Source organism: Arachis ipaensis, chromosome B3 (genome assembly GCF_059453495.1).
Source record: "Arachis ipaensis isolate K30076 ecotype BB chromosome B3, ASM5945349v1, whole genome shotgun sequence".
NCBI lineage: Eukaryota > Viridiplantae > Streptophyta > Magnoliopsida > Fabales > Fabaceae > Arachis > Arachis ipaensis.
This window is the reverse complement of record NC_142438.1, coordinates 145,301,811-145,316,724: the sequence shown is the minus strand read 5'-3', so window position 1 is coordinate 145,316,724 and position 14,914 is coordinate 145,301,811. Positions and strand designations below refer to the sequence as shown.

Genomic DNA, 14,914 nt, shown 5'->3' with positions numbered 1-14,914 from the left:
TAAGTTGTCAAAAAATTAACACGCTAGAATTATCTATAAAGATTTGTAGCTTATGATATTATCATTCATCTTTTATTATTGTAATTTTTGGAGGACTTATTTAACACATTTTTTTAAGTTCATCGCAAAATTTTTAAGGATTTTTTCAAATTAATAAATTAAATACTATATTTACAATTATATATTTTTTAAATCATTTATATTTTTATTTAATTTATCTCATTTGCACTAACAATAAAATAAATATACATATAATTTAATTATTATAACACTCCGTTACCCTAAACCTTATCTCTAGCTGTAAAGTAAAAGATAACAGAGCGTCGCGACAGTTCTAAAGCTCATACGTAAATAAATATAGAAGGAGATAGTAAAACTAGGAGCCCGATGAAGGAATAAAGTTCAAAATCACATGAAACGGAGTTACAAAGCGCGAAGCGTTTACACACGATAGCTAAAAACACAAAGGCACAAGATACAACATGAAACTTAATACAATAATAATCAAGGTAAATATATATAAGTATGATAATCATAGAGTACTAGCCGCAGCCCGCAGAGTTTAGGCCAACTAGTCATAATACAGACATAACAGAGTTTTTAAGTTAAAACATCTTATACCACTTATCTCTCAAAGTAAGCCTTTAGGGCAACAAAGTATAATAACAAAAGTGAGAGAACTACAACATAATAACCAAAATACAAGATAACAAAAGATCCTCCACTCTATTACCAACTGCAAACTCACCGAGGTGGGTTGCGACCTGCATCTGAAAAACAACAACAACATATGATATGAGAACTGGAGGTTCTCAGTATGGTAACAGTACTCAATATATAAGATATAAGGTTTCGGAATGCCAAAGGCAATTCTAGAACTTCACACCACAGATATTCAAGCTTAACAAAATAAATAAATTAAACCATAAGCCATAAGATAGGGTTATCTAAACTTAGAAAATTTTTAACTAATACTAATCACACCGCTGTATCCCACAGCCTTCACCATCCTAACCTCCTTGCGATTCCATCGCCACTGCCTACCTAACCTCCTCAGCACCGAACAAACACATATAAACCAAGAAAGTAAAACACAATTAATATATATGTACAACGAGTAAAACAAAGCAAGTAAGTATATTATACACTTAGGCAAGAGATACAATTAGGAAAAGCAAACAAAACACATAGAAGATGCACATGATGAATGCCTATCCTATTAGCTCGTGATATCACTTGTCGGTCCGTAAATGCCAACCCGACACATTCTTTCGGATGTCACCTTTCTGCCACGTCCAAGGATATAGTGCCTTGGCTTTTGTTCCGTGGATATAGTGTCTGGCACACTATCGTTCCGAGGATATAGTGTTTGGCACACTTGCATGAAATGCGGTTGCAAAATGTTGGCAAGAGGTGGTGTAGTTTCTTTATGTGGGCTGATAAAGTCCAGGATGAAGAAGTAAATGGTAGAGCTAATCTTGGATTCGAAATACAAGAGTGGAGAATGAAATTTGTCTGAAAGGTTGGAAGTTTAGAATATGAAGTTAGGACTCTAAAACTGACATTTTGTTTGTTGTTGGTTATTATGATAGTAATTGTGATTGTTGTCAGTGTAGCAAGGAAGTGGTGAAAGCCATTTAGATATTATGTAATAGAAAAGCCTAAATATGATAGTTGTAATTGCTGTACCCTTTGAACAAATGAATAGAAATGATAACACAATGTTCTATTTTGTCATTGTTGTTGGTTATAATTTAGAAATTAAGAAAAATAAAGCTAAGAAATAAATAATAATACAATTTTAAACATTCAATAATAACATTCACACAAAATAAAGTGTTTCCAAATTTGTCTGTGTCAAAATTAGACATTATCAAAAAACAACATAGAGTATTTAACTCAAACCAAAACAAATACACCCTAACACAGACATGGAACTCATAAACTATAAAGGTCATTATTTAAAACCAAAATGTTACACCCAAAAAAATATCTAAATGTTCAATTCTTATATTTTCTTGGTGGTTTGAATCCTGTAATTGGTACAAGTCGCAGGAAGTTACTCAGCCTCGAAGTTGTAGCTACAGATGCACCAACCATTGGATCAATAGGAGTAGTTGTTAGTGGTGGAGTATTTGAAACTAGAATAGTGGATGGTGAAAGAGCATTTGAAACTGGAGCATTGGTGGCTGATAGAGAAATTGAAGCTGTTGCAATTGGTGGTGGTGGAAGAGTGGAGGTACGAGGTTATCTTATTTTTTGTGGGAGCTTTGTTGGCTTTGCCTAGGGTTGCACAACAGCTGTTACAACCTATAGGACAATATTTAATTAGATGAAAAGAAAGATACAAAGCAACAACAAAAGAGAACAATAATTAAATCAGAAGATTTAGAATCTGATAACACAATTTTCTGCACTTTGTAACTGTCCAAAGATTCAAAATCTGATAACACAACCATCTCAACTTGCTTTCCCTTTTTTTGTTGTATTTATTGTCACGTGACCTTTAGCTAATGCCTGAGTTGTATATCTACTATTCATTATTGTCCTTGCAGCACCCTTCTTCACGGTTTTCTTAAATGTAACACCTTTTTCTTTATTGACTTCTTTAAGATTACTTTAGGTTGGAAAACTTTACTAGGCTGTGACTTAGATACTGGTGTTGGAGTACATTTGGGAATTGAGGTTGAATTAGTAGTTAGAGGAGGCACTTAAATATGGTGCATAGCTTGGTTGGGTGGAGTAGAGGTAGCAAGTAGAGAAATTGGGTTGGAAATGGTAGGGGTTGGCTGCTGGGTGGATTTTGAAATTTCAGTAGTTTCAGGTTGATTGATAGATGGGTTTGAAACTGGGTTAGGAAGAATGGTCCTGGAGCTTGGTCTTGTTCTCAGTAAAATTGGTTGGGTAGGGACTTCAACCACCACCTCCTTACCCTTTTTGAATGGTGGTTGTTCCAAGTACATTAGAACAGATACCCATGCTCATAGTACACATGCATCTCTCCTTTGTTTCTTTCAGCATGGAAGCACATCTCTAGAAGCTTAGCATCAGAATTTAGTTCTCTTAGACCAGTCTCTAATTACCTATTTGGAATTAGCCATCAACAGTGTTCTCCCTTATCAGACCCAAACTCTTTATAGTACTCCTTGATGAAGAACACATCTAGCTAATCTGGGTCAAATTTTGGCATGTCTGAAATATGGTCCCTAATGTATGAAATAACACCGTCTTCACTCATCACAAAGGATCCGCATGATAATACACAATAGTAATGAGAGTCATCTGCAAATAAAAATTGATTATCAAAATTACCATCAATCAAGAACACACAATAAATCCAAACCCTAATCCACTATGAAAACAAATAAACTACATACAAAACAACTTTTATTTTCAACACATTCTAACCATAGCTACCATCATCGTCACGGATAAAAACAAACAACAACACAGGAAGAAAATCCTAACAAAAATTCTTAGAAAAAATACAAGATTACAAAAGGGATGAGCGAATGGATATTGACTTAACAACGTAGAAAAAAAGGAAAAAAAAGTCATGATCAAGAAAAATAGAGGAGTAGGTAGTGGCTATTTAGTTTCTCCTTTATATTTTGGTTATCTCTAACAACTAAGATGCTTCTCCTTAGACCATTATGCGTACGATAGAGATGAGATAATTACAGTGCGGTTGCTTTCCTTCACAGAGAAAATCCTTCTCAAAGTGGAGCCATTGAAAAAAATAGGGAGAAGAAGAAGAGATTTCGTTGGACTGCGAGAGGTGCATAGTCACTCAGCATGTTAAATCCCCTCTATATACACTAAACGACGTCGTTTCTATTCTATTTGGGCGCCAAATGTAAGAACCCGATTTTTGATAAATAGACTTTTCTGGTTATTTTATAATTTATTTCATAAAATTTCGAACCACAGCCCAATAAGTAGTGAGGCTGACACAATGGAAAAAAACGAAAATTAAAGGAAAAAGAAAAAAAAATTAAATAGAAAAAAAAATCATCAATATGGTCAAAATTGACTTTATGAGGGTAATTAATTCTCTTAAGTCAAGTGTGACTAGTAAATAATAAATATTAGCTTACCATTAGTTTTTTTTTCTTATTAGAGACTTTTTGAGCCTTAAATTCACTTTTAGTGACGGTTTTGCATGCGCTGAGAAAAATTCCTATAACCGAAAATTTCGAAACCAGTGGTAAAAATAATTTCTACCTTGGTAATTGTGTCCCAAGATTAATATTAGACATCTATTCATGATTTATTTCTTTAAGAATAAATATTAGCCATTAATTATTTTATCACACGGTAAAATTTACTCCGAACTGAATTTTTGACTAGTATTCCGCAAACGACTCCTAGAGACCCCAAATATTCTTACTTGCCACTCAAGTAACTTATCTCTCCTTCTCAGCCTTTCACCCCTCTCTACTGTTTTTTTAACCTCGAGTAATAAAATGTGGTTAACTGTGGATAAGCTCACCACGCAAGCGCTGACCAAGCTTCCTCGTTTTCACGCTCCTTCTTCATTAAAGCCCAGCCCTTGACTACAAAAATTTTAGCATCTTTTACCATCATAAATTCAGAAAGACTTTGATTTTTTTTATTTAAGAAAGCATTGGCCACAAAATTCACAAAACACTTTACACATTTTTACACTCTTTTGACCGAATTCTTGAGAGAGAAAGAGAGAAAATTCTTGCACTTGTTCTCTGTGCCCCAACCCTTATTTCAACTGTTCTTCTATTGTTCTTCATGTGTTCTTCAAGTACTCAATCCATACAAATACAAACTCTTACCCGTTTTCGCTAATTCTTGTATTTATACCGAAATTTCGGCAAGGTAAACTCTTGTTTCTTCTCTTTTCTTTTTCTGTTTTTTTTTGTCCAACAGTAGCTATAATGAGTTATTACTCTCCTCCATGTATAGAAAACTAGTCTTGAATTAACTATGGAGAACGCCTAAGAAGTTAGAGAAATTCGAGCTCAAAGTGGTTGAATTTCGACGTTTTTGTGACACTTTTCGATCAAAAATGAAACTGCACCACCACCAGTCGTGTCTCTCTGCCTTTATGTACACATTTTATAGTGTGTGAAAGGTTTAAAAACTGAATTAAATAAGAGGTAAGGGTTAGAAATAGTTAGAATATATATTTGTGCTTGATTAGGTGTTCATATAAGCCACTTTATGGTGATTTTGTGCTTAATTTTATAATCAGTAAATTCAGTGGTGCTTCTCTATTTTTTTCTTGTTATTTGAGTGATATATGAAGTTTATTTGCCTATGAAAATTGTATGAAACCACTGAAATTATTTGGAGTACTTGGGATTTAAGTTTCAAGCCTTAAAAGTCATTAAAAGTGGATAAAAATAAAAAACTGCACTCCTGAAAATCATCCACTAAATGATCATGAAAGTTACATGTATAAGAGTTAAAAATAGGTTAGAAAACTAATTTTAATCCTATGAAACAAAGGTGTAAAAGTAAAAAGAGTGTTATAGTCATTTTTAGGTAAAAAGAGAGTTAAAAATATAATCTAATTGAAAGACAAATAAAATTTTAAATTTAGTGTCATCAAGGATAAATTAATTGAGTCAAAATTATAAGTAAAACGGTGAAAAGTGATAACTATAATAAGTAAATAAATTAGTAAAGGATAAAATGATCTTTTAGGTCCCTAAGGGTAGAATTGGCATTAATTAAAAGTATTATAGATAATTTGGTCATAGAAAAATATTAGGATTAACCTGGCAATATTTTGACGCCAAATCAGGTTAAACGGTAAAACTAGAGTACTTAGGAGCATGTTAGTAATTTTAGGCATAAAGTCAAAATTAAAAATTATTAATTAACTTAATGAATGGTAAGAAGGTCTTTTAGAAAAAAATATGAGGGTAAAATGATAAATTAATAACACTAGTAATGAAAGCGTCACTAAAAGCTTAAAGAAAACTAGAAAAATGAAGTTATGTATAAAAAGGGTAAAATTGAAAATGTACAAAAATACTAAGGGAAAAATGATAAAATATATGACAAGGCAAAAATATTTTAAGAAATGGCCGGGCACAAGTTTTCAAAAAGAAGGGCAGAGAAATTCTTTAAAGATAAATTTTATTTGAGATGTGCCGCGGAAAAAGAACTATAAATCCCAATGTGCCAGAGGTTGTTTGGAGGCGGGTATTACCCACTGACTGTTAAAATTCTGTTTTTCCTTTTGTGCACATATTATGGCGTCAAGCTTTGCCACAATTGCCTGTGTCACGGACTGGTGGTATTCTTGACCACATCGACACGTATGCACGGACGGACGCAATCAGGAAACCATATCTAGGACTAGTTCCTAGATAACGTCGGATTGCGAGTAGTCAACCGACGCATGAGCTCATGGCCTGCATAGGACCATGCATGCATCATACTTGATTGCTGCATTTATTTGTGATTATGATTTATCTCTACTTCCTGTACTTTGTATTTGTTTATTATTCTTCTATATACTTGTGCTTGTACTTGTTTGTGTGACTTACCGACCTAACTGCGCAAAGTCTTAGACTTAGGTTGCGGAATCCCTTAGGATTCCTGTGTAGTACCCTTTTGGGAACCTTAAATTCTCATCCTTTATGTCCCGTTTTCTGCATATGCAAACCGGTGAGATCTTCTTTGAGTTTTCAGCCTTTGGACTAGCGAGCAGCAATAGCATTACAGGAGGATCATAGGCTCGGAGCGACTTTTTTTACTTCCACACAGCACTTTTGCGTTTCTTCAACTACCAGGAATCGATGTCCAGTAATAGTTATAATAGTAGCAGTAGTAGTAGTCGTCTTTGCCCTCACTCTGTATAGACTTTTAGAGGGTTAGGTGCTTTTGTAAATACCTATATAAACAAGTTAGAATGGGTTCCAGATTAGAGTGACTCTTGTGAATCGAGGCTTGATAGTATAAATATAGAGTCTATAAACATTTTTATTAATAAGCAACAACGTAACCCGGTATGAATTATGATGTACTAAATGAGCCTTCGGGCATATATGTATGATATTACTATGTTTTCTGTATTTTCTATGCTTCATGCGGATATTATCTATTTAACTATTACTTATTTCGTGGTATTTATATATCTGATACGTGATCTCGATTAGTGTTACAGGCTCATATGTATATATATTTTATATATAAGGTCTAGAGTCTCTAGGAAAAGCTGTGTAGTAGCGTCTGGCGGCTAGCATTGGTCATGACGTATTAGAAGTTGAGTCATTACACCAAAAATGAAACGATGTTGTTTTGGCAGTCCAATGTGGCTTTCAGTGTGGTCTCCATCCGTTTATGTCATCTTTTCGTTATCAGAAAGTATCTCAGAGACGACAGCGAGCTAACATTGCTAAGTTTAAGGTGAAACGTAGGGTACTTGCAAGTTAAGAGATGACTTTTGAGGTTCGATTGTAAATTTAAGGACCACTTTTATATTTAATTCTAAAATTAATTACTATATATTTATAATTTATTCATAAATATATATAATTTAATTTATTTTTAATTTATATTTTATATTTTAATATATATTTTATTTTAATAGTTGATTTTAGTGGCCGTTGATTTTGTTTACAATTGATTTTCTTTTCCCCCGTTATTTTAGTATTTCTTTCTATTTTTAAATTTGTTTTCACGTTTCTAAAGATTCTTTTTGAAAGGATTGATATATAATATGATGGGTTCTGTACTAATAAAAAATTATGGGTTTTGCTTAACTATACTGTAAGACCATATTTCAAAAGCTCTGTAATCTGTAGAATGAAAAGGAGTAAAGACTAATTCGGTGTTTATCCATTTTTACGGAAAATAAAGTAATTTTTGTCTAAAAAAAGATATTTTGATCCTCAATTTTTTTATTTTGGGACAATACCGTTCATATGTTAAAAAATTCAATAAATAATAATAAAAATTAGTTTTGTGGGAATTTCATTTGTATTTTGTGGAGTTTTAAATTTCTATAAAAATCTTTTCAACAATATAATCAATTACTACCACTATTACCATTATCTTTTTCATCCTTATTATTATCACTCATACCTCTATTATTTTTATTGTGTAACTATATTTTATCATCATCATTATCTCCTCTACCATCATCATCACCAATACCAATATTATCAACATTAAAGTTTTCTTCTTTCATTTTTTATTCGATGTTATTTTTTTCCTTTAAAAGACATTGTACTATAATTACTTTTTTTTGTGGCATTATTTTTATCAATGGTTTTTCTTCACTTAACCACCATTGAGGAAGGAATTTTTGAAAAACAAAGTTATTAATAGTTGATGGAGGTTTAAAACCCCCACAAAATACAAATAAAACCCCCACAAAACTAATTTTTATTATTATTTAATGAATTTTTTAATAGAAATACCGTATTATCTCAAAATAAAAAGGTTGAGGGTCGAAGTATTCCTTTTTTTTGGGACAGAAATCGGTTTGTCCTTCGTAAAAATAGACAAAGACTAGATTGGGTGTTTACTCAAATAAAAAGTTTAACTAACAATTATTAAACAATTAACTATTATTATATTTGTGTCTTTATAATACAAATTAGTTAATTCTAATATAATACGTTAAAAGATCATTTCACGTGATATTAGTTTATTGTCAATTTTAATTTGATAAAATATTCTAAAAATAAATTAATTTAATTTGGCCAAATAATTAACTCACTCGTCCATTTAAATAAGTATTATAAATTCAAACATTGTATTGTGTATATAATAATTATTGACCACTAACAAATACTTAAATAAAATTTAAATTTATATTAGTCTTTAATCTATCAAAAATATTTTGGACAATAAAAGAATATATTCTAAGTTAACCAAAACATATTTAATTTGTTACACTAGATCAAAAAGTATTTTATACAAACAATTAATTACAATATTGTTATATATAATTAATTTTTAAATTTAGCATTTAAAATTTATTTAAATCTATAATGCATTAAAATTTAAAATATCTATCAAATACATATTTTAAATAAAAGTAAATAGACAAAAATAAACATAAAAAAATTTAAAGTGAATAAAAATACACACAAAAGATCATAAATATCAGAGTACATCCTAAAAATTATTTTTCATAGACAAAAGCAATATTCCGTTAGTAGATTTGTAAAACTAGTGTGTATTTTTATTTATCAAAATTAATTTATTAAATGTATTTTAATATTTATGAATTTTGATATGAATTTTTGTCTATTCCAAACTTATTCATGTGTATTTTTATCCATATATTTTTTAATTAAAAACCAAACAAAGAAATCCTAATAAAAAATATTCAAATGAAAATATTTTTGTATAAAAATAATATTTGAAATTTAGTAGATAATTTAATATATTTGACTATTTAACTAAGTAACATGTATTTACATATCAACTAGAATATATTTTATTTTTGTCTACAATATTTTTCAATTTAACAGGTAAAGAACTAATTTGTTAGGATATCCATTTAAAATTTTAAATAGGATATCATTTTCTTTTAGCACTGTAGTGACTGTACCTAACCTTTGGTTGCCACTGTCCTCACCCACAAATTTTCAGTTATGTTTTTGGCAACCACAATATTTGAGTAAACTTTTGGTAAACTGAACAGGCCCAAAGCCCAACATGTTTGTGAGGCTCCAAGCCTGCAATCCACCAGTTCAAAGTTCAACCAATAATACCGACCAAAAAAAAAAGTTGTCGAGCTCCACTACTAGTACTAGGACAAGTTTAGCAGACTTGAGCGTGCCATTTTGGTTTGAGTCCCAATACCCGAATTACCAAAGAAGTGTTGCGAACCCCCAGCCATCGAGTCCCCTCCGTCTCCGGCGAGCCATGGAGAGCTCGGAGCCGGCGCCACCGGTTGTGCTTCTGGATCGTGCGTCACGCGCCACCAGAGGCAAGAGGATGACGAAGCTTCTCGACGACGAGATTCAGCAGGACGATCTCTTCTGGAACCAGGACGCCCTCAAAGACGAAGAGGAAGACGACAACTACGTCGAGGAAGCTGAGGTTGCCGACGAATTCGATAGCGACTTCAATGACGAGGTATGCCTCTCTCTCTCTCTCTCTCTCTCTCTCTCTCTCTCTCACACACACACACACACACACACACACACTTAATTTCAACGATTGTGGTTCTGTAAATCGTTAGGAACTCTCAGTTTAGAATTAGGAGCTAACGCTTTCTGCAATGACTTTTGTTCTCACCCAGCTGTTGCTCATTCGTAGGAATCTGAACCTGATGATCAGCCTGATAATGATATTGCTGATGAAAGGTTCTGTCCTGTTTCTCATCATGACTAGGGTTCTTTTAAACAATAGCATTTTGAAATTCTAAAGGTCTTTTAACCCCAAATATTCGCATTTTTAGGGTACATAAAAAGAAGCGGCTAATATTTCCCGGGAAGAAATTGCCAAAGCCGAAGAAGAGTAAAAAGAAGCAGAAGGTTTTGTCTAAGTTGGAACGTTCTCCCAATGATGATGATGATGATGACGATGAGGACAATGACGATGATGATGATGATAAACCAGAGAAGGAGCCAGTTCCTGAGGAACACCATGATACACGCGATGATGGAGGGGAAAAGATAATCAGGAAGTCCACTAGAACTGCCGTGATTGTTCGGCAGGCAGAGAGAGATGCCATACGTGCTCTGCAAGCATCCATGAAGGTTGGCAATTGTGCTTCTTGTTAATCAATGCGTTCCCTGCTTTTTGTTTGGTATTTGTTTTCTCTTTTTCAATTATAGTTTCAGGCATGCTGTGGCATTTGTTCACTTTAGAGCCTAGTAATACTAGGATAGTTTCCAAGAGAAATTCGATTAATTTGTGGTGTAAACATTGTAAGTTATGCTCAATGGTCTGGCAATTATATTTCGCAAATTCTGTAATCTGTATTACGGGTATTACCTGGCCTATAATATTGACTCCAAGGCAGTGAGGCTTGTGCTTATATGTTCTTGGTTTGAATTGCTATTCATTTTCCAGCCACAGACAGTAAAAAAAAAGAAGGAAGGTGAGGAGAAGAGAATGACACAAGAGGAAATGCTTTTAGAAGCTGCTCAAACAGGTCGAGATTATATTGCTTAACATATATTGGTTGTTTTAATGTTAGTTTTCTATCTTGACCTTCTAAAGGCCCAGCACAATTCTCAATTGTAACTTTTACTTTGCAGAAATTATGAACCTGAGAAATTTGGAGCGTGTTTTAGCTAGGGAGGAAGAAGTTAAGAGAAAAGCAATTGTGCATAAAACTGTCTATAATGGACCACAGATACGATACATTTCAAAGGATGGTAAGAATGATTCAATGCATAACAACTTTCACCTTGGACACTGCATTTTATACGCATTTCACTTCATATAGTAATCTGTTAATTTTTCAGGTTATACATATTTAGAGTTCATTAAGGGATCCTCATTTCACTCTGATATTGCCACGACACCTGTACAATGTGAGTTCCTTATATGCTAACAGTAAAAGATTACATGAGTTTGACAGTTCAGTTCATTTTTTGTTAAGTAAGTTTACATAAGCTGTTTCCCTTAGAAATTGTTGTTGAGGACATATTTGTTATGATGGGTCTTGGTGCATTCTTTTTGTTGGGGATATTGTTTCACTGGATTAGTAATAGTTAATGCTAAGATTGAATTGCTTGGAGTTGCATCTGAATTGTTTTGTTGAGCAAGGAATTTGTCTCATCTTTTGGGTGTCTATTTAGAGGGGGGGAAAAAGGAAGAGGAAAGAAAAGGGGGGGGGGGGGGTTTCACATAAGTTTCGTTGTTTGTTTATTTGTTTTTCTCTTTCTTTTTTATTTTTATTTTTTAATATCTATTCTGATAAACAAACATTGCCGAAATACTGTTATTTCGAAGGTATCCTTTTATGTATATGATTGTATATATATTTGTTTTCAGATCCAGAGCAACCTCTTTGTGCAATTACTGGTTTGCCTGCCAAGTAAGAGCTCATTTCCGAGTTTGATGGTTACTATGTTATTTCTTTACTATCCCGGTGCGGATGACAGAAGCATGTGTGCCATTTGGAACTGCAAGTATAGTTGTTCTTCATACGACATCTACTGGACATTGTTTTAGGTTTTACCCTTGCTTGTCTGTGGGTTCATCTATAAAGTCCCTGGGTGTGTTTTTCTCCCTCTAATAGGATTTGTTGTTTAACTTGAAAAATTGATGTAGTATAAGACGAGATGGTCTTCTGAAAGCTTATCAGTGTGTTTTTTACATGGAATGATCAGTTCTATGAATGACACCAAATTGCTTTCTTCCAGTTTGTTTGTTGTAATAAAATCTCAGGTGTTATGCCCTAGGTTACGTTTTCTTCATCTTCTGAACTTCTGGTGTATCCTTCTTCAGTTTCCTTCTCTCCTGGAAACTTGAATTCCCTCCAGCAAGCATTATACTTTCTTGTTAAACCCTAGTGATTATTGCTTGGATTTTCAAATTCCATTATGCCAAACTCAACCGGGAAAATGTGAACGTAACCACTGCTGTAATTGTCATGCATTATCAGTAGGTCACTAGAAATATTTTTCTGAGCCTTTTGCCACTACATTCCTCATGTTGCTAAAGAATTCTCCCTGGAATAATGCAGGTACCGTGATCCAAAGACAGGGCTGCCATATGCCACTAAAGAAGCTTTTAAAGAAATCCGACAACGGTATGACTATTATTGGTTACACATCTTTCTCAATGAATGTACAATTTTGCCAATTCTCCTTTTTCAAATTTTCAGCATTATATATTTCAATTTGTTCTTTTTTAAGGTTACATGTGTGCAAAAGTTTGAGACTAAAGTAAATTTCTGAAGGATATTTTTGTTTTTGGCTCATCTCTTTTTCCCTTTTTTTCCCCTCCTAGGATGATTTGGTCTAGTATTCCATAGAAAGACGATCACTAGCTAGTTCATCTTGAAAGTTTAATACTTAGTAAGACATCAAAAGCAATAAATAAGCACACATGGCATCTTAAGAGGAATGGAAAATTGTTGCTCAATATTTTCTTTATTTGGATTTTATCTCAATTTATTTATTGCTTTTTGTTTTCCATTATGCATGAAATCTATTCATACAGTGATGGGAAAGCTAAATGATGTTTTGGCATGGCAATATCAATCAAATATGTTGCTTATTAAATAATATTCTAGGGGCTACCCTAGCTGATCATAATAGTGGGCAACTTGCATGTTTTTGTACTTTTATCTTGGTATCGCTTATATCATCTTGTGGAAAGTAGGTATTGGAATTGATTGTTGGCTAGTTGATTTTCAATCAACATATTTTTTCTTTTGCAGGTTTGCGGAGGAAAATGCTAACAATAGAAAGCAAATGGCCATGGGGATCTTGTATGATTCAGTTTCTGGTTGTGGTTTTTCGCTTAAGCAGAAGAGATCAATGGTGCCAGACAAAAGTGTACATACAAATTTTAGGCCATATGCCCGCTTCCGAAGAATGCCTGCTTCCGAAGACGAAGATTCTGACTAGCTTCTTTGGTAATTGAATTTTCTTTTTCTTCAATGTTTGATTATATGTCATTATCTACTCTATTGTCACAATGGTGGTGCATGATTTTCAGTTCTACTTCATGTATCTGGCTGGACCTTGGATTGGCTCAATTATAGTACCCCAGGATTTAAGGTCTGGCTCAGTTTGCAAAGAACAATGTACCTTTTGACACTCTTCTCTCCATAGCATACTCCTGTCTGATAAGATATATGATAGATAAGAAATTCCTTTCACACTTTGTCATATACATCTTTGGGATAAGCATTAAGTGTCGCGGTGATAGGTTTTCATGGCTTTATGAAATAGAGAAAAAAAAAGGCAGGGGGCGGGGGGATGTGCTTGTTCCTAATCAAAGATAGACTTGCACGCCACCCTTACTCAAGAAACCCTACAATATATCATCTATGTAACATAGAATGCCCATCCTCAAGACAGGAATAAGGGGTGAAGATTGAGACATCCATTCATTAAGAATAAGAAATTATTGATAAGTCTTGGACGAAAAGCTGTACAGCCAGAGAGGCAACAACATGAGTAAAAGAATCGGCTAGTTTGTATGGATAGAAAAATATTATTATGACCACGTGACACATGCGAGTGAGTTGTAAATAGATTGAATTCCATATATTATAGACGTTTAGTTATACTTATTTAACTATTTGTTAATTAAAAGTTTAATTTTAAATGAGAGGTTGAATTAACTTAAATGATTATTCCAAAACTGTACGATTTATTTTTTGTGATAAGGAAAGCGTATAACCTTTTACGACAGTAGATAAACTAATTTTATATAACATGTACGGTAAAATTCATAATTATATATTTATTACAACTAAAAATACATAATTATTTTAGCAATAATTAATAAATTTTAAATAAGATAATTTTAAACTGTTTCTTAAATTTTATTGAACTTTTTATCTTAGGTGTACACTGTACATTGTGGTTCATTTTTTTTCTATACAAAAAAGATATGTAGATTTTTGTTGGAAATAGATATTTTTGCTGTATATACAAGTAGGTGGATGTCCCAGTTCACAGGCTTAACACGCAAGTCACGTGCTGACTCAGCACGTATGAAGTGTGATTGACACGTGGCAAGCATCGGAAGCAAGTTGGTGCGAGCTGCTGTTTTAGAATGAGCGCAAGCCATGATGATCAAATAAACAACAGATTAAGCGGATCATCCATTTCTTTGCAATCGTATCATGATGCACAGCATAGTGACTTGGAGATGTGGTAGAATCTACTCAAAATTTTGGAGATGTGGTAGATACTTCATGTGAGTATATGCCATCAACTTATCTGCGAAGAGGGTGGTACCTAGCCAACAGAAGATGTGACACCTAACGTAT

At 33.2% G+C, this 14,914-nt stretch overlaps 1 protein-coding gene across 2 annotated transcripts; it reads left to right on the top strand.

The window, feature by feature from the left end:
- Positions 1 to 9,743: 9,743 nt before the first annotated feature.
- On the top strand, positions 9,744 to 14,266 carry SWC2 (DNA binding protein SWC2). Of its 2 annotated transcripts, XM_088508992.1 has the most exons (10): positions 9,744 to 10,083; positions 10,267 to 10,313; positions 10,409 to 10,709; positions 11,026 to 11,107; positions 11,214 to 11,333; positions 11,424 to 11,492; positions 11,956 to 11,998; positions 12,650 to 12,715; positions 13,349 to 13,546; positions 13,630 to 14,266. In XM_088508992.1, exons 1-9 carry the CDS (start codon positions 9,871 to 9,873, stop codon positions 13,536 to 13,538), a joined length of 1,131 nt encoding a protein of 376 aa, XP_088365118.1. In that variant the 5' UTR covers positions 9,744 to 9,870; the 3' UTR covers positions 13,539 to 13,546; positions 13,630 to 14,266. The 2 variants fall into 2 exon arrangements, with proteins under 2 accessions (XP_088365118.1, XP_088365117.1); XM_088508991.1 differs by lacking the exon at positions 11,956 to 11,998 and having other exon boundaries at positions 9,776 to 10,083.
- The last annotated feature ends 648 nt before the right edge of the window (positions 14,267 to 14,914 follow it).